Genomic DNA, 22,160 nt, shown 5'->3' with positions numbered 1-22,160 from the left:
GTTTTGCTTAACAAATTCGCCATTGTGCTAAAAACTGCATGAATTCATCGTTCCGTCTCGATAACTAAACATTTCTGTCCCCAAACATAGCTCCAGGAGGAAAAGCTCAATATTTTAATAGTCCTCTTGTCAGTTTAGTATAAATATTTTATTTTTATTCCAAATGACATTTTTAAAATGATATAAAAATAATAATTAATAAAAAAATTAATTAACTAATAAAAATAAGATACATGTATAAATATTTTATATTTTAATATTATATAATTTTTATATATTTTATTATTTAAAATTAATAAATATAGGATGATAGCTTATTTATTATAAAGTAATTTTCCGCTAACTGTTTAAATTCTCTCTCTAACCGCCAAAACAAGAACACACAATAGCAGGGCTTACCGTTCACCCTGAAAGACCTCTATTGCACGCCCTATATGTACCATACGCTCTCTCACCGAAAAACCGTTTTACTTTCTCTCTCCGCAATGAGCACCAAAAACACCGTGAAGGTATTCTTCTCTAAATTGCATGTTTATAAACGCATTCCTCTCTCTAATTAGTGCTCTTCATATTTGCTTTCTCTAGCATGTCGCCGGTCGAAAGATCCCTTCACAAGAAGACGATACGAACAAGCTAGAGTCTTCCACGTAGAATCTTACCGTCGAACTACCTTTGAAGAAGACGCAACTCTCGTCCAAAATCGTCCAGGAAAGAAGACTCTAAGGAGGTTCCGCAAGTGAAGATACTGTCGCAGCGAGATGTTTTAGACATTTCGACTTCTCAAGTAGACCTCCAAGTTCCGGAGAAGCATTTTGAGAAGTTCCAAGATGCGAAATCGAATGAGATGACGTCAGGTATATATGACGTTTCATTTTTCATTTCTTTCTTTCTTGGCATTTAATTCATGGGTCTGGGTCTTTTAATCTCATGCAAATCTAGTGATTTATTAGCTTTCCGAATCTTTATTCCTTTCTCTACTTAATTGTTCGTAGACTACATTCCTGATGCTAAATTCTAGAAAGTGGAAGCAATTCTCAGGTGCTGCCACTGGCCAATTGTTATTTTTTGAATTTATTCTTTTCCCCCATTGTGTACACACGACTTATTAATTCTATCTTTTTTCTTTTCCTTTTATCTGTGCATTGTGTTGTTGGATTCGGGTACGTAATAGGCCCTGGCGAGTCTCGCAAGTTTCTTCGGTAAGTGTTTCCAGTACTGCAAAAAATAGTTTCTAAATTTTACAAAGAAGACTACTAGTTTTGTCTCCTCATTTTCGTAATTGGTGGAAATGGTTTGGATTGGTTTTAATACTAGCTTTATCTCCTTTTATGTTTCAAGAGGGGATTAGGGAAATTGTGGCTTGTTTAGGTAACTCAGAGGTGTGATGTGTGTCATTTCTTCATCAATGCGTCTTTGGTCATTATGAGAGCCATCATTCCACAGAAATGCCTAAACTGTGTGATAGTTTAGGTGTCAATAAATATCAAATAATCAGCTCGTCTTATCTAATTATGCTTCTTAATTTTCTGATTTAGACGGATTGAGATTGTTAATGCATTGCAGAACCATTTTTTGATTGATAATACTTATTAGGTGGTTAATCAAGCGCCTTCATATTTCATATTCATGCGCATATTTGAATGTGTATATGTGTATATGGACAGTGACTTTCCACTGCTTGAAATTGACTTTAGTCAATACTTCAGCTCTTTTGACACCCCTAAAATACAAGGATGGCTATGCATTCTTTTTCCTGGTCAAGGTCCAACCTCCATTTTCTTTTCTGTTCTATCAGTGGTTTGTTTCATTTAATCGTCCTTTGACTTCTATATATATGCACACTTACTTGCTAATTGTTGAATTTCTGAAGGCCATCATATTTTCTAAAGTTGCATGGCGCAAGTACTAATTTTTATTTCTATTATTATAAATGAAGGCTTTGCTAAAAATTGGTATTCGAGGTGTTACCGCTTCCCCGATGTTCGAGGTTTTGGTGCTCAAGGTGGTTCAACTGAGAGGCAGGGTGGTAAGCTCTTCACTTGGATAACCATCAAACTCTTGGGAATTCGATGACTTGATTATAATATGCGAAATTATGATAACTAAATTTACAATCTGTATCAGGAATTGCATTTTTTTGTTTAACCATTTGTTTCACATTGCGATTTCTTTTCTTTAAAAGAAATCAGATTAAATTGATTAACCTTAGCATGATTCCTTGGTTATTATTGCTTATGATGCTGCAGGCTCAGAATTTTCTGAAGACAAGTTTGTTGCTAAAGTTAAGATGGAGATCGTGGTTAGCAAAGACAAGGTATGCATGGTGATTTGTCTAAGTGGTAACCCTGTGGTAACACAAGTACTAACATTTGAAATAATGTTTTTTTATTATGAAGAAATTGATTATCATACTGACGCATGTAAAATATATGTTTATTATTTTTTCAAAGATGCAACATTTCCGTTGCCAAATTCTTACTTATTAAATGCTTTACATTATCTTAGGTTGAGGATGTTATAGAAAAAATCATTGAGGAGGCAAGGACTGGAGAGATTGGAGATGGCAATATTTTCTGTAAGATTAAACTTTTTTCTTTCTTTCATTAGTTTTAGTAGTGGATTACATAAACATTTTTCGGAGACTTTCTGCCTAACTATTTAATAGTGCCTTTTGTTTTTGGGATTTAGTAGCAGCAGTTTTTGCTATTTTACGGGGTCAGGTTTAGTGATTTACTTTAGTGCTTTGGAGGCTTGCAGCTTCAGATAGTTTATTTGAATTATAACTTTTACATAAGAACAAAAACTTTTTTTTTGCTTGGGTTTCCTCTTAGGCCTCTCTTCCATTATGATTGAATGTGTGCTTGCAGTGCACATGCTCACTAGTGCGCGAGAGATCTTGATGTCATCAATAATTATGATAAGAATGGTGCACTAACCTCAATAGCTTGTGAGGAATATTGTCCGTGCAGGTTTCAATGTGTTATTTATTGTTGATAGGTAGATGGGAAAGCCATTGCGTGTTTCTTGCACTCTTATACATAGTCTCTTCTCTCATACCCTGTTGTGGCGGGCAATATAATAATTAATTACCTAGTTACTCATTGAGCCATAGGTCAATTTTACTATACCCTCTTGTCAAAACATGTAGTATCAATCTTATAAGCTTCTGCTGGGCTTTATATTATATGGACTTGGCTGTTACACAATCACCATGAATTGTATAATTATCTCATAAAGTCTGAGACACTAAGTTAGAAATGCAGAGTGAAGATATATATTGTATACCATCAATCAAGAGAAAAAAAGCTAAATGATCATGATACATTATGCAGTAACGACGCCAGTGTGTGCATATCAATCTACCAAGTGTAAACAGCTTGGTGGTTTGAGTTATTAGAAAGTGTAAGGTATATCATCAAGCTTCTAATGGCGTTTTATTAGTTTCGCGGTCACTGCTTCGGATGTAATTAGAGTCCTTTGGTAAATACATTTGCTTTTTTATCAACCAAATTTGGTTTTTTATTACATAGCTGGAATTCTGAAGGCATCTGATCTAAGCAAATCTTTCTGTGCAATTTTCAGGTGAGCGGGGCGATAAGGCTGAGAGGATGACAGGAGGGCGATCTGACATGAGTACTTCTGCTTGACTGCTTTGACCAGCAATATAGCATTCAAGACTAACTGTCCTTTGAGAAAAAGCCCCGCCCTTATCAGCCATTATCCAGTATAGCTTGATAATTTGATTTTTTGTTTTCTTAACTAAAGAAACAAAGAACTTTTCATTATCCTGTTGATGATAATTCAAAACGGAAGGATCGCGGATTTGTTCAAGTGCTTGCAAGATAAATAACAAGAAGAGGAGTAATGTTAACAATTACGTTGCTCCCTTATTATAGCTATTCAATGAATCAGCGGTCTATTTGGTTAAATGAATTAAATCTGGCAGAATGTTTGTTAAGGATTACATTTGATTTGGCTTACAGTAACATGTTGTGATGTGTAGTCTGAAAGTATACCAACACAACATCATCTCAAACCCTGTACCTAGTGTCACGGGCTTGGTGTTTTCTACCAACGAACCGTGCGACACTAGCTACTTTCTCGTGGAAACAAGTAAGCTAGTCAGCCTTACTCTTCAAATGCTAGGCAAAATGCTAGCTAGGATGGCAAAAAGAACAAAAGAGAGCTTAGAGAGAGAGAACTTCTAGAGAGAGAAACTACTTGCTCTTCTATTAAGCTTGAATTGCTTAATTACAACTTGATTGCAACTTGATTTGCTTCATGCTTACAAATGAATTCTCTAAGCTATATATAGGCCTCCACCTCCTCAATGGACGGTGAGGATACATTCAATCTAATGGCTAAGATTAAGTATCTAGAATGTTCTATACATTTCCATACTTATCTACACATTCTACAAGCTTCTATATTATTCTAGACTGTTTCAGATGCTTCCAGATCCTTCTAGATGATTCTAGAATGTTCTAGAATCTTCCCTTGCTTTGTAGCGAACTCTGGAGGCTTCTTGGGCCACTGAACCTTTGTGCGAGAAGGGGAAATATGCGGGCTGTGACATTCTCCCCCACTCATTCTGGCGACGCCCTCGTCGCGTCTCCGCTGTATGCCTTGATTATGCCCTTGAAGTTCCTTGGCAAATCTTTGGCCTTGATGGGGAAGGAACTTTACCATCACTAAGCCTCCCTCCTCAAACTCTGAGTGACTCTTCTTTCCATCCGCCCACTTCTTCATTCTCTTGGCGGCCTTGGTTAGAGGAGCACATGCCTTGTCGGCTTTCTCATGCCATCCCTTGTACTTCGGTAATGGCTTTAACAATTCGGCGGGCTTGTTTGGTTCCACCTTGCCTTGATCCAACGAAGGAAAGTTAGCATTAGTGGTGGAAGCTAACTTTGCCTTGCTACTTAGCGCATCGGCCACTAAGTTTGCCTTTCTCGGCTTGTACTCCTTCACAGAATCGGACTCCGCAAGGGATGCTTGCCATCTTACTTGCTTCGGAGTTGGCTCTTTGCTGGGTGGTTCACGGAGCCTTGGATGGATTAGTGTGGCTAACATGCAACAACTCTTTTGGTTGCCTCCGTAACTCTTCGAACTCAAGGGGTTCCATGCTATAAGGGACTGCTGTAAGAGGCCTCGTACCTTCTACCAGCTCCATTTTCTGATCCACCTCTCTCTTCGGTGGGAGCTTCTTCGGTAATTCCGCAGGCATTACGTTCCCAAACTCATCTAGGACCCCTGTATGTGGCGAGATTGCCACTTCTTCCTTTAGTGCCGCAAGGAATGACGGTTGAGCCTTCTCTACCCGCTCAGATAGCTGCATGGCCGAGATCTTCATGGCTTTTACCTTGGCTTCTCGTTTCAACAGTACCATGCAAGTATTCCCTTGCTCCAAGATACACATGGTGTTGGCAAAAGGAAGTGGGAATGCATTCACTTTATCCAGAAACTCTATGCCAAGCACCATCTCATAATCATCCATCGTTATAATGGAAAAATCCAAGAGGCCAAACCACTCACCGAGGCTTACTTTGACGTCTCGCGCAAACCCACATGTTGCGTTCGGTGCCGAGTTCACAACCTTGAGCCACCCTTGCTCCTTTGCATACTTGATGCCAAGTCTTTCTGCCTCTTTTACCTCGAGGAAGTTGTTGTTAGCCCCAGTATCTATCAATGCTTCTACCGTACGGCTTCCAACCTTTGCTTCCACGAATAACCGGCCCTTCTTTTCGGACTTGGGCATCTCAAATTTGGTTTTGATGGCACTGAGAAGTAGCAGGGACCCCATCTTGGACTCCTCTTGCACTCGCTGGTGTTCTTCCCTTTCTTCGACCAACGCAGAGAGCTTGTTCTTCGTAGGGCACTCTCTCGCCTTATGTGGTCCATCACAGAAGAAACACTTGATACGAGGCTTTTCTCCACCTTTGTCATCCTTGTTGCCATGGTTGCCTCCCTCTCTGGGTTTGTCAAACCTGTAGGAGCCTTCCTTTTTGTGGTGGCGATCTCCCCCATTCTTTCCGTTGCTGTTCCTTTCTTGGTCAGGCTTGTGCTTGTCTTGCCTCCTGATCTCTATCAAGGATTCGGCCATGGCAATGGCGGTGTTGAGATCTTGGACACCACGGCGCTCCAACTCCAACCTTGCCCAAATCTGCAACCCATCCTTAAATGCAAACAAGGCTTCTTCATCTAGATAATTTGGGAATCTCAAGGAGTGTGTCGGTGAATTCTTTAACATACTCCTTAATACTTCCTGTATGTGAGAGTCGCCGCAACTTGGCCCTTGCATCGCGAATAGCATTCTCGGGGTAGAACTGCTTCTTCAAATCTTCCTTGAATTCTCCCCACGAGCTAATGGTGCATGTCCCTTTTTCCATGTCGCCACTCCTCCTTCTCCACCACAACATTGCGGTATCTTCTAGGAAGAGTGCGGCAGCGTCAACTTTCTTGGCTTCTTCTACTAAGCCAAGTGCCTTGAAGTATTGCTCCAAGCTCCATGGGAAGTTATCAATTTCCTTCGGCGTTCCTCGAGCCTTTATAAGCTTTAGGCTTCGGAACATCTAACTTCGATGGAGTAGAGACTATCATTGGCACGCTTCCACTTCCCTGGATAGCTGCCTTCTTACATAGGATAAGCTCTTCCTCTGTTGCCACCAACCTAGCAACCATTCCATCAAGCATCTCCCTCAATGTCATAACCTCGGCAAGGAGAGTTTTCTCCACGGTCTTGGCTTGATCTTGACACTTGGACATCCCTCGTTCAAGGCATTGCATCCCTCTTGAAGCTCTTCTCTTCCATTCTCGAGCTCCCCGATGCGTTGCTCTAAATCCCAGAACGTATCTTGTCCCTCGACCACAGTTAGCTCTACCTTGGCTAGCCTGGCATCCATGTCAGACACAACATCCCTCAACCTTCCTCTCTCATTCCTTGGTGGCTTGGACGCTTCCGGCTGGTCCTTCACAACCTCACTCTGGAGTTGCCTTACCTCCTCCGGAACTCTAGTAGCCTCACTTGCTCCTGATGTCTTTGCCATTTCAACGATAGTTTAACCTTGCTCTGATACCAACTGTCACGGGCTTGGTGTTTTCTACCAACGAACCGTGCGACACTAGCTACTTTCTCGCGGAAACAAGTAAGCTAGTCAGCCTTACTCTTCAAATGCTAGGCAAAATGCTAGCTAGGATGGCAAAAAGAACAAAAGAGAGCTTAAGAAAGCTTAGAGAGAGAGAGCTTTTAGAGAGAGAAACTACTTGCTCTTCTATTAAGCTTGAATTGCTTAATTACAACTTAATTGCAACTTGATTTGCTTCATGCTTACAAATGAATTCTCTAAGCTATATATAGGCCTCCACCTCCTCAATGGACGGTGAGGATACATTCAATCTAATGCTAAGATTAAGTATCTAGAATGTTCTATATATTTTCATACTTATCTACACATTCTACAAGCTTCTAGATTATTCTAGACTGTTCCAGATGCTTCCAGATCCTTCCAGATGATTCTAGAATGTTCTAGAATCCTCCCTTGCTTTGTAGCAAACTCTGGAGGCTTCTTGAGCCACTGAACCTTCGTGCGAGAAGGGGAAATATGCGGGCTGTGACACTAGGCATCGATGGTCCTTTTGGTGTCACTGGATCACGAGTCTTACTGGTGTTTTTCAAAGTAGCATTCCTCAGGGACCACTACGGTGGGGCGATATGTGTTATTACTGTTGTTGTCGCCTTCTAAATTCATAAATCCTCCCGCCCTTTGCTGTAGAACTGAATTTTGTCGACTTCCATTTCAGATGTTATTGTCCACCCCAATTTCATTTGTGTTTCGGCCCTTGTTTTTTTGTTTCATAATCAGTTGATTGGAGGGTCAACGAGTTATCGACTATCCAACATGATACTTACTTTCATATAATCACTATAAAAATAAGAACTCATATAATGCGGAAGAGAGTTGTCTTGAACTCGAGATATTACTTTTAGAGTTTACTTTTTTTTAATATATTTTTCCTATAAAATAATAATAATAATAAATCATATGTAAAAGAAGGATTAGAAAAAACTAAACACTAGAAAGAGTCACCAGTATATATTTTTTTTGAATGTTAAACTTGTGTAAATAAAGAAATTTTCAATGTTAACTTTTTAGTTTATCAGATTTCAGTTGCTCATATTTTTATATAAATTAAGGAGATTTAGTTTGAAATTTTATTTATATTAAAATATTTATTTAGTAATAAATTTAAATATCAAAGAATCTGAGTAGCAGGGTGGGTGATCACAAACTTTGAAATGAGTAGGTGAATTTTAAATCTTGATTAGTGATTTCTTCACAAAATATTAACCACGTCTCGAGATCAAGGATCCCTATCTATGAATTAGAAATAGATTTCTCCTTTCTAAACACATTTCAGTCTCCAACTAAATTTAAATGAGATCTTAGTTCTTGATCTAATGGTTGCTTTGTTATAAAACAAATTTATAAAAATGCTTCTTGCTTTCTTTTAATCCTAGCTTGTTTTAGTTTATTTTGATTGTTTCTCTTTAAATTTAATTTTTTATTATTTATTATAATTAAAAATGCAATTAAGTTTACTCGTACATGGTGGTCGAGAAAAAATAGATAGTTTGACTATAATTGTTAAGTACGTGACTAATTGGTCATAAAATTTAAAATAAATAAATTGGTCATTCAGTCTAAATATAGGGAGCAAATTACCCTTTGTGCCGTCATAACGGCGTCAGTTAGAATAAGCGAGTTTATTTAGAAAAAAGAAAAAAGGAAAGAAAAAGAAGCTTAAAAAATACGCTTAACCGGAAAAATAAACTAAAAAAGAAGGCGATCTGAGGGAGAAAAAAAAAGGTCCTATAAATATACAATCTCTTAAAACGAGTAAATATACAATCTCTCTCACATTTTCAAAATTTCCTCATCTCTGTGGGGAGGAAGGTGCGTGGATCCCTTCATTTGCTCTCTCTGGCTGTTCTCTCAGGTAAACTCACTTATCCTCTTCTTCAATCCCTAACTTCTTTCTTTTTTTTGTTTCATTTCAAATTCGATTACTGTTTCGATCTGTTCTCTTTCTCGATAGGTGATATAGAGATTGCTTAATTCAGTTGTTAATTCTTTTGTTTGTTGATCTTAAGATCTTGAAGTTCATTTAAGGTTTTGATCTATTACCGTTTGAATCTGTGTCCTTTGCTTGCCTGATTTAAAATTATTTTGATCGTATATATCAGATTTCGAGATCTGTAGGTGGTATATGTTTGATTTGATGCTTGATCTACCAGTTAATGGATTCGAGTTCTATTTTGATGTTCCAAACAGATTAGGTTCTTATTTATAACAAAGCCATGTGAATCCATCTGTTTATGTATATGATTTTGAATCTTAGCCGTAATTTATTTTATGGGGAGTCTGATTCATGCTGTCATTATGATCTTATTTATTTTTAATTTTACAGCTTTTCTTCAATGAATTCAACCAGATGTACCCAATAATACAATACAAAATAACTAGTTGCTCATTTACGTCCAGTTTTGCACGGATTCAATCCATATTTTGGTTTGTACTCTTCTCTTTTACTCTCTTTACCTTTCTATCTTTAATTTTCTGCCTAATTTTTTTAATCTCACATAAATATTCAATCTGTTTGCTCGGAAATTGGGTGCAGTTTCTAAATTATACGCTTTAATTACTTTAGCTTATCGTGTTGGTTGTTAGAGGGCTTTCCTTATGTTCTCATCAATTAGGGTGTGCTTTTCTCTCCACATAAGGATTATTATATTCTTTATGGATTCTTAAGTAATTACAAATTTATGGTCTGATTTACAATATCTGTTCTTCTTTGGTATTAGTATATTTTTGCTTGTGCTTGATCTCGTATGTTTGTTTTGATTTTAGTTGGTGATAATTTTTTTTCTTTCTCAGTTTGTACATGAACTTAAATAGTCATTTTACTTTTAGATGTGTAATTTTGTGATGAAGGTACTCTTTTGTTATCCTCTGCAACTTGGAGTGATGCTTTGGTCATAAATTAACTAGCATGTTTTCTACCAGAATTTTTTTTCTTTTGAGTTTATGCAAGAAGAATATTTAAGAGTAAACAAAATATGCCTCTATTTTTCAACGCTTAGGCATTTGCTCATGGATTTTCGTGTACTGTTGTTTTTGCTGAGTAAAATTGTGATATTTAAAAAAATTAAAAAAAAATATTTTTGTCCTCTTTTCTTCGTCCTGTAAATAAGTTTTGTATTTATAAAACAATTTTCAGGTTAACATTCATGATTGTGCATATCTCAATATTTTCAAGAAGATTTAGATTAAATGGTCCTCTGTTATATGATTGATTGATTATTTGCACAAAAAGTCCTTATTATCTTTGGTTTTGGTTATCATATTGACATATGGGAAGTCTTGCTTATGACTTACGTACAGTGGCCTTGTTGGTAGTTTTTGAGTCATATATCAACTAGTTCTACTCCAGCCGGATTTTCATGGAGTTCTTTTCACATTTTATCTTTTCTTAAATAAATGAACCCACCTGCTATTTGTAATGTTGATTTATGCTTGATATAATTGAATACTTGTCATGGTTATGTTATTCACCAGTGGTTTTTGTTCTAGTATGGTATGTGATTTCTGTTTGTATTATGAAGTTCAGAGGGAGCATTCACATTTATTACTTTGAAATACAATTTCCGGTGGTATGGTATGTTTTTGAACCCTATCTTAAACAAGAAGATCACTCCTATAAGCTAAGGGCCTTCCAAAATCCAATGTGCTGAGAGGATTTATTGGTTTAGGGTTTAGGGTTTAGGTTCCAGACCTGAACCCGAACACCTTTCAAACGATACTGACGCACGCGACGCATAATCCAAGGCTTTATTCGGGTTATCACCGGAAGCAATGGTATCTCGGGCGAGCTTTAACAAAAAGGGAAACCAGATCCGGTTTTTCGTCGACGGGGAGCTTATTTGGGGTCTTTTTGGAGGAGGAGGGCGATGGGGTTCGCTTTAGAAGCGGAGATGGTGTTTTGATGTCGTTTTTATAGATTTGATCGTCGTTTTGAGGAAGGGAACTGTGCAATGGCGTTGTCTTGGATGGGGTTTTAACTGAGACTAGAGCTGGCATTTTTGCAAACTGAATAATAGTATGAGACACCACAACTCAATTCAGTTTCAAAAGGCTCATTTAAATACCACGTCCGGCTCCACTGGACAATTAGCGAAGAGGTGGGCTGTCAATACTGAATAAATGCAGTAGATTAATTAGATGGGTTTCTCCGACGCTTGACAGTGAAGAAGGGACCAACTATAATTGAAATATAAAGAAAAAGACAACACAAAATCAAATGGGGTTGTTGGTTTCGTGAAGTATACACAAGAAATAAAAATGGAAGCGTGGAGATAAAATTGCAGAAACTAGTAGTCTATAGAGGAAGAAAAGAGGTTACGGAGAGGGAACTGATCAATGTTGATGATGATTATGGTGGTAGTGGCGAATGATGGTTTCGTGGAAGAGACTTCTAATGATCATGGAGTTGGGGTACTTTAATTTAATCACGAATTTCAGAACGAAAAATGGAAGAAACAGAGATACAAAATCCATTAATCCAAACTAACAACAGTCAATAATTCACGACCTCTCCTATATTTTTATGAGCTCTCTTCCTTTGCACTCTTTTTAAGTGTTTTTCCCTTCTTCTTTGTCAAAACACGCTCCCTTTGCTTCGTCCTTCAGCAACACCGATTTCAGTCCAGTCGCTATGCTCAGTGTAGCCACGTTAGATGAGAATGAGATGACCCATTATTTACTTCGAAATTACCATTTTGCCATCCCATCATGAAACGGCCGCGTTTATGACCCCTTAACTGAACGAATTGGAATGAAACGGTGCGCTACAGCATATTGTTCTACAATACAAACGTTAGGCTGCTCCTTTCTCTCTCCCCTGCCTTTTTTCCTGACTTGTTGCTGCTCTAGAGACTTCGGGTCCGGTGATTCCAGAGGTAATCTTTTGTTCCTCATGTAATTTTTGGTAATTTAAGTTAAAAAGTTGCGAAGTCTTGAGAAGAAACTTGACTATGATGCCACGCAAATTGCTACAGTGAGATTGATAATATATTTTTGTGTGGTGAGCTAGCTAGGGCGAAACACTCTGAGAGTTTTTAACATTTGGATTTTTAAGAAGAAAGGGTTAGGATTTTTTGTTGGCTTAATTGTTTAAATAATTTTAAATTTATAAATCTTTTATTGCTTATAGTCTGTATTATTAAGTTTATCTAATTTAATCACAGATCAAGAGATAAATTTCAATTTTATTATTCCAGTGAGTTTTCACACAGAACTCAATTAGGTCACATTTTCCGGCGATACTTAAAATGGAGTGAGCAACTGCCAACTCACCCCACGGAACTTGGCCCATCAAAAGTGTTTCAAAATCGTTAGTCTAAATTCTAAACTACAAAACCAGAATCCCTAAAATCATAAACACGGATTGATTTGAAATTTCTGTTACTGACTAAATTCAGACATTGTTCTTCATCTCTTCTTCCTTGATCCGAAACATAAAACTGAAAGATCATTAGCGGTCTTCATCTTCATATTTGTTCACAAAGGTTAGAATTCATTGGTAGTGCGTTTAAGGTTAGGTTCAAGTAATTCTCGTTCTGTACATGTTTTGTTATTCTTTATGGTTCTTTGTTTTTCTATAGTATTATATATACCTGTTCTTTGAATTTTTTTTTTGTTTTTCTACCAGCTTTCCTTTTTGGTATTTTTTAGTTTCTTGTAAATAAGAAGTCATCTTTCATATCTTTTACTTTCTGATTCATTTTGACCTTAACCCATTTCTAATTGGAAGGCACTGACATTTCCTCATTGTTTGAGCTGGTTGATTTATTACTCGTGTTGCTTATGCTATTTTTGTGCTCTTTAGGCTCTAGCACTATCAATGTCGATCATCTTGTTCAATGAAAACTGATTATATCGCTCAATTGCTCAAATGTTCATATAAACGGGTATTTAGATGGTAAGGTACCTGCTATACGTTAAGTATTCATAAAATTTATTTAAGATTTATATATTAAACGAGTTTGGGTGGGTTCGGTTAGTATGCAAGTATTTCTATTTGGATTTGGGACGGGTTCGGACAATATAAGTAGTCTTTTAAAGGGATTTGGGACGAGTTTGGGTATGTGTAGTTTAATTGAGTTCGTGTTTGGATATCCTGAAATGGGTGGGTACCCTACCCGTTAGTTGGACATTAGTTTCATGGATCATAATTCATGCTGCATTCATTTTTCCGTTCTGAATTCACAGATTTGAGCTGTGTCGTGGTGTTTGGGGATGGGGACTGAAGAGCCAAAAGATCCATTCAAGGGGGTTGATTGGAAAGCTATAGGCGGTGAATTGCAGAAGGACCCTAGTGCTGGTGCTAAATCGGTTATAAGGAAACGGCTTCCTAAAAAGATTAGGCAAATTCCAGACTACTATTTCCTTCCCCGTAGGTCTCTGCCCTCCGCAATTGCATTCTATGGGGCATGTATTGCTGGTGGAATCGGTGCTGGTATGCTGCTTGAGATCTGGATAAACAAGAAAGTTAAAGGTATAGTAACTTATTCTTCTTGCCTGCAAAACAAAGAGAAGAAGGAAGTAGGCAAGGAAAAGATGGTAATAGTCATCCCTAAGTGTAATGTAACTATTTGAATGGATGAGACACAAATGACTATATTAAAATTGATTATGAGTTGTTATTTATGGTTCTTGGCATGTTAACTTAGCTATGACATCTTGAACACCTGAAAGAAATTGGCAACTTTGAGCAAGTATTGTCAGAGATATTTGTTTGCAATGTCAATACAGCTTGTGCCATGTTACCGATGTGTATTTTCTGGTATTTCAGAGGATGGAGGCGTCATATGGGAGTTTGACAAGTAGAGCCTGGTTGGCATTATAAGAGTTCCATTCTGAGCCGTCCTTCTTCCTTTGCTGGTGTTTGTTCGCTTTGCAAGCTAATTGATGGAACCAAGTCTTCTGAGAAACTTATCATATATGAATGCCATGGGTTTGATTGTATCATCTGGTTCAGTTTTACCAAGCTCATCCTTCTGTTTTGATTTTAGCATTATCAAGCAATTGATTTACTCGAGTAATTAATTTGTTGGTTAACATTGGAGATGAATTAGTCTCATTGTACTTCATACTGAGGAACTCAGGAAGTCATGTACAATTTCTTATTCTTTATGCACATATAAGCAATCCTTTTTAACCTGAAACTTCAAAGTTCTGACTAGCCTTAAAAATTGGCTTACTGTGTGTTTCCTTATATGTAGACTAATTATGGAGTTTGGCTATAAATACTCTTCCAAAAGAAAATACAGGGTTGTATCAGAGCTTTGTTTCTATAAGTATATTTCTTTTGGTTGCTCTAAGCCATTGATACAAAGTTTGCATTGGTAGATCAAAGAAGTTTAATAGCATAATCTGTAGATTTCAGCAAAATGAGTAACCTTTTTATAGACAGTTGGTGCGGAAGCCTACATCTATGGTAGCTCGCTTTTATAAGAGTCCCGTGATTTGGTAAAAGTCAAGTCGCGATTTAGAGAGAGTAGAGTTCGAAATCGAGATCTACAATCACTGGACTTGCAATTGGTGGCTTAAAGAATCCTTCTCACCGAGAGTGTTTTTCCGGTCCATTTCATTCAAGAAACCGTAGAAAATTCAAAGCCGAGTTCGTTTTGCTTAACAAATTCGCCATTGTGCTAAAAACTGCATGAATTCATCGCTCCCGCCCCGATAACTAAACATTTCGTCCCCAAACATAGCTCCAGAGGAAAAGCTCAATATTTTAATAGTCCTCTTGTCAGTTTAGTATAAATATTTTATTTTTATTCCAAATGACATTTTTAAAATGATATAAAAATAATAATTAATAAAAAAATTAATTAACTAATAAAAATAAGATACATGTATAAATATTTTATATTTTAATATTATATAATTTTATATATTTTATTATTTAAAATTAATAAATATAGGATGATAGCTTATTTATTATAAAGTAATTTTCCGCTAACTGTTTAAATTCTCTCTAACCGCCAAAACAAGAACACACAATAGCAGGCTTACCGCTCACCCTGAAAGACCTCTATTGCACGCCTATATGTACCATACGCCTCTCACCGAAAAACCGTTTTACTTTCTCTCTCCGCAATGAGCACCAAAACACCGTGAAGGTATTCTTCTCTAAATTGCATGTTTATAAACGCATTCCTCTCTCTAATTAGTGCTCTTCATATTTGCTTTCTCTAGCATGTCGCCGGTCGAAAGATCCCTTCGCGCGAAGACGATACGAACAAGCTAGAGTCTTCCCACGTAGAATCTTACCGTCGAACTACCTTTGAAGAAGAAGACGCAACTCTCGCCGTCCAAAATCGTCCAGAAAGAAGACTCTAAGGAGGTTCCCGCAAGTGAAGATACTGTCGCAGCAGATGTTTTAGACATTTCGACTTCTCAAGTAGACCTCCAAGTTCCGGAGAAGCATTTTGAGAAGTTCCAAGATGCGAAATCGAATGAGATGACGTCAGGTATATATGACGTTTCATTTTTCATTTCTTTCTTTCTTGGCATTTAATTCATGGGTCTGGGTCTTTTAATCTCATGCAAATCTAGTGATTTATTAGCTTTCCGAATCTTTATTCCTTTCTCTACTTAATTGTTCGTAGACTACATTCCTGATGCTAAATTCTAGAAAGTGGAAGCAATTCTCGTGCCCACCGCCAATTGTTATTTTTGAATTTATTCTTTTCCCCCACTGTGTACACACGACTTATTAATTCTATCTTTTTCTTTTCCTTTTATCCCGTGCATTGTGTTGTTGGATTCGCACGTATTAGGCCTGGCGAGTCTCGCAAGTTTCTTGGTAAGTGTTTCCCAGATCGCAAAAATAGTTTCTAAATTTTACAAAGAAGACTACTAGTTTTGTCTCCTCATTTTCGTAATTGGTGGAAATGGTTTGGATTGGTTTTAATACTAGCTTTATCTCCTTTTATGTTTCAAGAGGGGATTAGGGAAATTGTGGCTTGTTTAGGTAACTCAGAGGTGTGATGTGTGTCATTTCTTCATCAATGCGTCTTTGGTCATTATGAGAGCCATCATTCCACAGAAATGCCTAAACTGTGTGATAGTTTAGGTGTCAATAAATATCAAATAATCAGCTCGTCTTATCTAATTATGCTTCTTAATTTTCTGATTTAGACGGATTGAGATTGTTAATGCATTGCAGAACCATTTTTTGATTGATAATACTTATTAGGTGGTTAATCAAGCGCCTTCATATTTCATATTCATGCGCATATTTGAATGTGTATATGTGTATATGGACAGTGACTTTCCAACGCTTGAAATTGACTTTAGTCAATACTTGACTCTTTCTGACACCCCTAAAATACAAGGATGGCTATGCATTCTTTTCCCCGGTCAAGGTCCAACCTCCATTTTCTTTCCCCGTTCTATCGTTGGTTTGTTTCATTTAATCGTCCTTTGACTTCTATATATATGCACACTTACTTGCTAATTGTTGAATTTCAAGGCCATCATATTTTCTAAAGTTGCATGGCGCAAGTACTAATTTTATTTCTATTATTATAAATGAAGGCTTTGCTAAAAATTGGTATTCGAGGTGTTACTGTTTCCCCGATGTTCGAGGTTTTGGTGCTCAAGGTGGTTCAACCGAGAGGCGGGGTGGTAAGCTCTTCACTTGGATAACCATCAAACTCTTGGGAATTCGATGACTTGATTATAATATGCGAAATTATGATAACTAAATTTACAATCAGACTGTGGAATTGCATTTTTGTTTAACCATTTGTTTCACAGTACTCTCTTTCTTTAAAAGAAATCAGATTAAATTGATTAACCTTAGCATGATTCCTTGGTTATTATTGCTTATGATGTCGCAGCTCGGAATTTTCCCAAGACAAGTTTGTTGCTAAAGTTAAGATGGAGATCGTGGTTAGCAAAGACAAGGTATGCATGGTGATTTGTCTAAGTGGTAACCCTGTGGTAACACAAGTACTAACATTTGAAATAATGTTTTTTATTATGAAGAAATTGATTATCATCTTGACGCATGTAAAATATATGTTTATTATTTTTTTAAAGATGCAACATTTCCGTTGCCAAATTCTTACTTATTAAATGCTTTACATTATCTTAGGTTGAGGATGTTATAGAAAAAATCATTGAGGAGGCAAGGACTGGAGAGATTGGAGATGGCAATATTTTCTGTAAGATTAAACTTTTTTCTTTCTTTCATTAGTTTTAGTAGTGGATTACATAAACATTTTTCGGAGACTTTCTGCCTAACTATTTAATAGTGCCTTTTGTTTTTGGGATTTAGTAGCAGCAGTTTTTGCTATTTTACGGGGTCAGGTTTAGTGATTTACTTTAGTGCTTTGGAGGCTTGCAGCTTCAGATAGTTTATTTGAATTATAACTTTTACATAAGAACAAAAACTTTTTTTTTGCTTGGGTTTCCTCTTAGGCCTCTCTTCCATTATGATTGAATGTGTGTCATAGGTGCACATGCTCACTAGTGCTTGTGAGAGATCTTGATGTCATCAATAATTATGATAAGAATGGTGCACTAACCTCAATAGCTTGTGAGGAATATTGTCCGTGCAGGTTTCAATGTGTTATTTATTGTTGATAGGTAGATGGGAAAGCCATTGCGTGTTTCTTGCACTCTTATACATAGTCTCTTCTCTCATACCCTGTTGTGGCGGGCAATATAATAATTAATTACCTAGTTACTCATTTGAGCCATAGGTCAATTTTACTATACCCTCTTGTCAAAACATGTAGTATCAATCTTATAAGCTTCTGCTGGGCTTTATATTATATGGACTTGGCTGTTACACAATCACCATGAATTGTATAATTATCTCATAAAGTCTGAGACACTAAGTTAGAAATGCAGAGTGAAGATATATATTGTATACCATCAATCAAGAGAAAAAAGCTAAATGATCATGATACATTATGCGAACGACGCCAGTGTGTGCATATCAATCTACCAAGTGTAAACAGCTTGGTGGTTTGAGTTATTAGAAAGTGTAAGGTATATCATCAAGCTTCCAATGGCGTTTTTATTAGTTTCTGCAGTCACTGCTTCGGATGTAATTAGAGTCCGTGACCGGTAAATACATTTGCTTTTTATCAACCAAATTTGGTTTTTTATTACATACCGGAATTCCGAAGGCATCCGATCTAAGCAAATCTTTCCGTGCAATTTCGGTGAGCGGGCGATAAGGGCCGAGAGGATGACAGGAGGGCGATCCGACATGAGTACTTCGCTTGACCGCTTTGACCGAAAGAATATAGCATTCAAGACTAAGCATCCTTTGAGAAAAAGCCCGCCTTATCGGCATTATCCAAGATAGCTTGATAATTTGATTTTTGTTTTCTTAACTAAAGAAACAAAGAACTTTTCATTATCCCGCTGATGATAATTCAAAACGGAAGGATCGCTGGATTTGTTCAAGTGCTTGCAAGATAAATAACAAGAAGAGGAGTAATGTTAACAATTACGTTGCTCCCTTATTATAGCTATTCAATGAATCGGTCTATTTGGTTAAATGAATTAAATCGCGGGAATGTTTGTTAAGGATTACATTTGATTTGGCTTACAGTAACATGTTGTGATGTGTAGTCCGAAAGTATACCAACACAACATCATCTCAAACCCCTGCACTAGTGTCACGGGCTTGGTGTTTTCTACCAATGACCGTGCGACACTAGCTACTTTCTCGTGGAAACAAGTAAGCTAGTCAGCCTTACTCTTCAAATGCTAGGCAAAATGCTAGCTAGGATGGCAAAAAGAACAAAAGAGAGCTTAGAGAGAGAGAACTTCTAGAGAGAGAAACTACTTGCTCTTCTATTAAGCTTGAATTGCTTAATTACAACTTGATTGCAACTTGATTTGCTTCATGCTTACAAATGAATTCTCTAAGCTATATATAGGCCTCCACCTCCTCAATGGACGGTGAGGATACATTCAATCTAATGGCTAAGATTAAGTATCTAGAATGTTCTATACATTTCCATACTTATCTACACATTCTACAAGCTTCTATATTATTCTAGACTGTTTCAGATGCTTCCAGATCCTTCTAGATGATTCTAGAATGTTCTAGAATCTTCCCTTGCTTTGTAGCGAACTCTGGAGGCTTCTTGGGCCACTGAACCTTTGTGCGAGAAGGGGAAATATGCGGTACGTGACATTCTCCCCACTCATTCTCGGGCGACGCCTCGCCGCGCTCTCAGATGCCTTGATTATGCCCTTGAAGTTCCTTGGCAAATCTTTGGCCTTGATGGGGAAGGAACTTTACCATCACTAAGCCTCCCTCCTCAAACTCTGAGTGACTCTTCTTTCCATCCGCCCACTTCTTCATTCTCTTGGCGGCCTTGGTTAGAGGAGCACATGCCTTGTCGGCTTTCTCATGCCATCCCTTGTACTTGGTGAATGGCTTTAACAATTCGAGGCTTGTTTGGTTCCACCTTGCCTTGATCCAACGAAGGAAAGTTAGCATTAGTGGTGGAAGCTAACTTTGCCTTGCTACTTAGCGCATCGGCCACTAAGTTTGCCTTTCTCGGCTTGTACTCCTTCACAGAATCGGACTCCGCAAGGGATGCTTGCCATCTTACTTGCTTCGGAGTTGGCTTCTTTTGCTTGAGTACCGGTGGTTCACACGGAGCCTTGGATGGATTAGTGTGGCTAACATGCAACAACTCTTTTGGTTGCCTCCGTAACTCTTCGAACTCAAGGGGTTCCATGCTATAAGGGACTGCTGTAAGAGGCCTCGTACCTTCTACCAGCTCCATTTTCTGATCCACCTCTCTCTTCGGTGGGAGCTTCTTCGGTAATTCCGCAGGCATTACGTTCCCAAACTCATCTAGGACCCCTGTATGTGGCGAGATTGCCACTTCTTCCTTTAGTGCCGCAAGGAATGACGGTTGAGCCTTCTCTACCCGCTCAGATAGCTGCATGGCCGAGATCTTCATGGCTTTTATCTTGGCTTCTCGTTTCAACAGTACCATGCAAGTATTCCCTTGCTCCAAGATACACATGGTGTTGGCAAAAGGAAGTGGGAATGCATTCACTTTATCCAGAAACTCTATGCCAAGCACCATCTCATAATCATCCATCGTTATAATGGAAAAATCCAAGAGGCCAAACCACTCACCGAGGGCTTACTTTGGCGTCTCGCGCGAAGCCGAGTTCACAACCTTGAGCCACCCTTGCTCCTTTGCATACTTGATGCCAAGTCTTTCTGCCTCTTTTACCTCGAGGAAGTTGTTGTTAGCCCCAGTATCTATCAATGCTTCTACCGTACGGCTTCCAACCTTTGCTTCCACGAATAACCGGCCCTTCTTTTCGGACTTGGGCATCTCAAATTTGGTTTTGATGGCACTGAGAAGTAGCAGGGACCCCATCTTGGACTCCTCTTGCACTCGCTGGTGTTCTTCCCTTTCTTCGACCAACGCAGAGAGCTTGTTCTTCGTAGGGCACTCTCTCGCCTTATGTGGTCCATCACAGAAGAAACACTTGATACGAGGCTTTTCTCCACCTTTGTCATCCTTGTTGCCATGGTTGCCTCCCTCTCTGGGTTTGTCAAACCTGTAGGAGCCTTCCTTTTTGTGGTGGCGATCTCCCCCATTCTTTCCGTTGCTGTTCCTTTCTTGGTCAGGCTTGTGCTTGTCTTGCCTCCTGATCTCTATCAAGGATTCGGCCATGGCAATGGCGGTGTTGAGATCTTGGACACCACGGCGCTCCAACTCCAACCTTGCCCAAATCTGCAACCCATCCTTAAATGCAAACAAGGCTTCTTCATCGGTATAGCTGGGAATCTCAAGGAGTGTGTCGGTGAATTCTTTAACATACTCCTTAATACTTCCTGTATGTGAGAGTCGCCGCAACTTGGCCCTTGCATCGCGAATAGCATTCTCGGGGTAGAACTGCTTCTTCAAATCTTCCTTGAATTCTCCCCACGAGCTAATGGTGCATGTCCCTTTTTCCATGTCGCCACTCTTCCTTCTCCACCATAACATTGCGGTATCTTCTAGGAAGAGTGCGGCAACGTCAACTTTCTTGGCTTCTTCTACTAAGCCAAGTGCCTTGAAGTATTGCTCCAAGCTCCATAGGAAGTTATCAATTTCCTTCGCGTTCCTCGAGCCTTTATAAGCTTTAGGCTTCGGAACATCTAACTTCGATGGAGTAGAGACTATCATTGGCACGCTTCCACTTCCCTGGATAGCTGCCTTCTTACATAGGATAAGCTCTTCCTCTGTTGCCACCAACCTAGCAACCATTCCATCAAGCATCTCCCTCAATGTCATAACCTCGGCAAGGAGAGTTTTCTCCACGGTCTTGGCTTGATCTTGACACTTGGACATCCCCTCGTTCAAGGCAGCTTGCATCCCCTCTTGAAGCTCTTCTCTTCCATTCTCGAGCTCCCCGATGCGTTGCTCTAAATCCCAGAACGTATCTTGTCCCTCGACCACAGTTAGCTCTACCTTGGCTAGCCTGGCATCCATGTCAGACACAACATCCCTCAACCTTCCTCTCTCATTCCTTGGTGGCTTGGACGCTTCCGGCTGGTCCTTCACAACCTCACTATGGAGTTGCCTTACCTCCTCCGGAACTCTAGTAGCCTCACTTGCTCCTGATGTCTTTGCCATTTCAACGATAGTTTAACCTTGCTCTGATACCAACTGTCACGGGCTTGGTGTTTTCTACCAACGAACCGTGCGACACTAGCTACTTTCTCGCGGAAACAAGTAAGCTAGTCAGCCTTACTCTTCAAATGCTAGGCAAAATGCTAGCTAGGATGGCAAAAAGAACAAAAGAGAGCTTAAGAAAGCTTAGAGAGAGAGAGCTTTTAGAGAGAGAAACTACTTGCTCTTCTATTAAGCTTGAATTGCTTAATTACAACTTAATTGCAACTTGATTTGCTTCATGCTTACAAATGAATTCTCTAAGCTATATATAGGCCTCCACCTCCTCAATGGACGGTGAGGATACATTCAATCTAATGCTAAGATTAAGTATCTAGAATGTTCTATATATTTTCATACTTATCTACACATTCTACAA

At 38.5% G+C, this 22,160-nt stretch overlaps 2 protein-coding genes and 1 pseudogene across 5 annotated transcripts; 2 read left to right on the top strand and 1 right to left on the bottom strand.

Moving 5' to 3' along the window:
* Nucleotides 1-844: 844 nt before the first annotated feature.
* Nucleotides 845-3,908, top strand: LOC125369744 (annotated as a pseudogene).
* A 1,127-nt stretch (nt 3,909-5,035) lies between these two features.
* On the bottom strand, nt 5,036-21,943 carry LOC125369742. The gene is made up of 2 exons (XM_048372652.1): nt 20,294-21,943; nt 5,036-5,593 (listed from the first exon to the last, which is right to left on the bottom strand). The coding sequence occupies exons 1-2, from the start codon at nt 21,743-21,745 to the stop codon at nt 5,036-5,038; spliced, it is 2,010 nt and encodes a 669-aa protein (XP_048228609.1). The 5' UTR covers nt 21,746-21,943.
* On the top strand, nt 8,838-14,281 carry LOC8263493. Of its 4 annotated transcripts, XM_048374203.1 has the most exons (5): nt 8,838-8,994; nt 9,466-9,566; nt 12,943-13,035; nt 13,326-13,611; nt 13,909-14,281. In XM_048374203.1, the coding sequence occupies exons 4-5, from the start codon at nt 13,353-13,355 to the stop codon at nt 13,941-13,943; spliced, it is 294 nt and encodes a 97-aa protein (XP_048230160.1). In that variant the 5' UTR covers nt 8,838-8,994; nt 9,466-9,566; nt 12,943-13,035; nt 13,326-13,352; the 3' UTR covers nt 13,944-14,281. The 4 variants fall into 4 exon arrangements, with proteins under 4 accessions (XP_048230160.1, XP_048230155.1, XP_002523317.1 ...); XM_048374198.1 differs by lacking the exon at nt 12,943-13,035; XM_002523271.4 differs by lacking the exons at nt 8,838-8,994; nt 9,466-9,566 and adding an exon at nt 11,781-12,013.
* Nucleotides 21,944-22,160: the final 217 nt, after the last annotated feature.

Source organism: Ricinus communis, chromosome 1 (assembly GCF_019578655.1).
Source record: "Ricinus communis isolate WT05 ecotype wild-type chromosome 1, ASM1957865v1, whole genome shotgun sequence".
Lineage (NCBI taxonomy): Eukaryota > Viridiplantae > Streptophyta > Magnoliopsida > Malpighiales > Euphorbiaceae > Ricinus > Ricinus communis.
The sequence above is the reverse complement of the archived record's forward strand: the minus strand, read 5'-3'. Positions and strand labels throughout refer to the sequence as shown.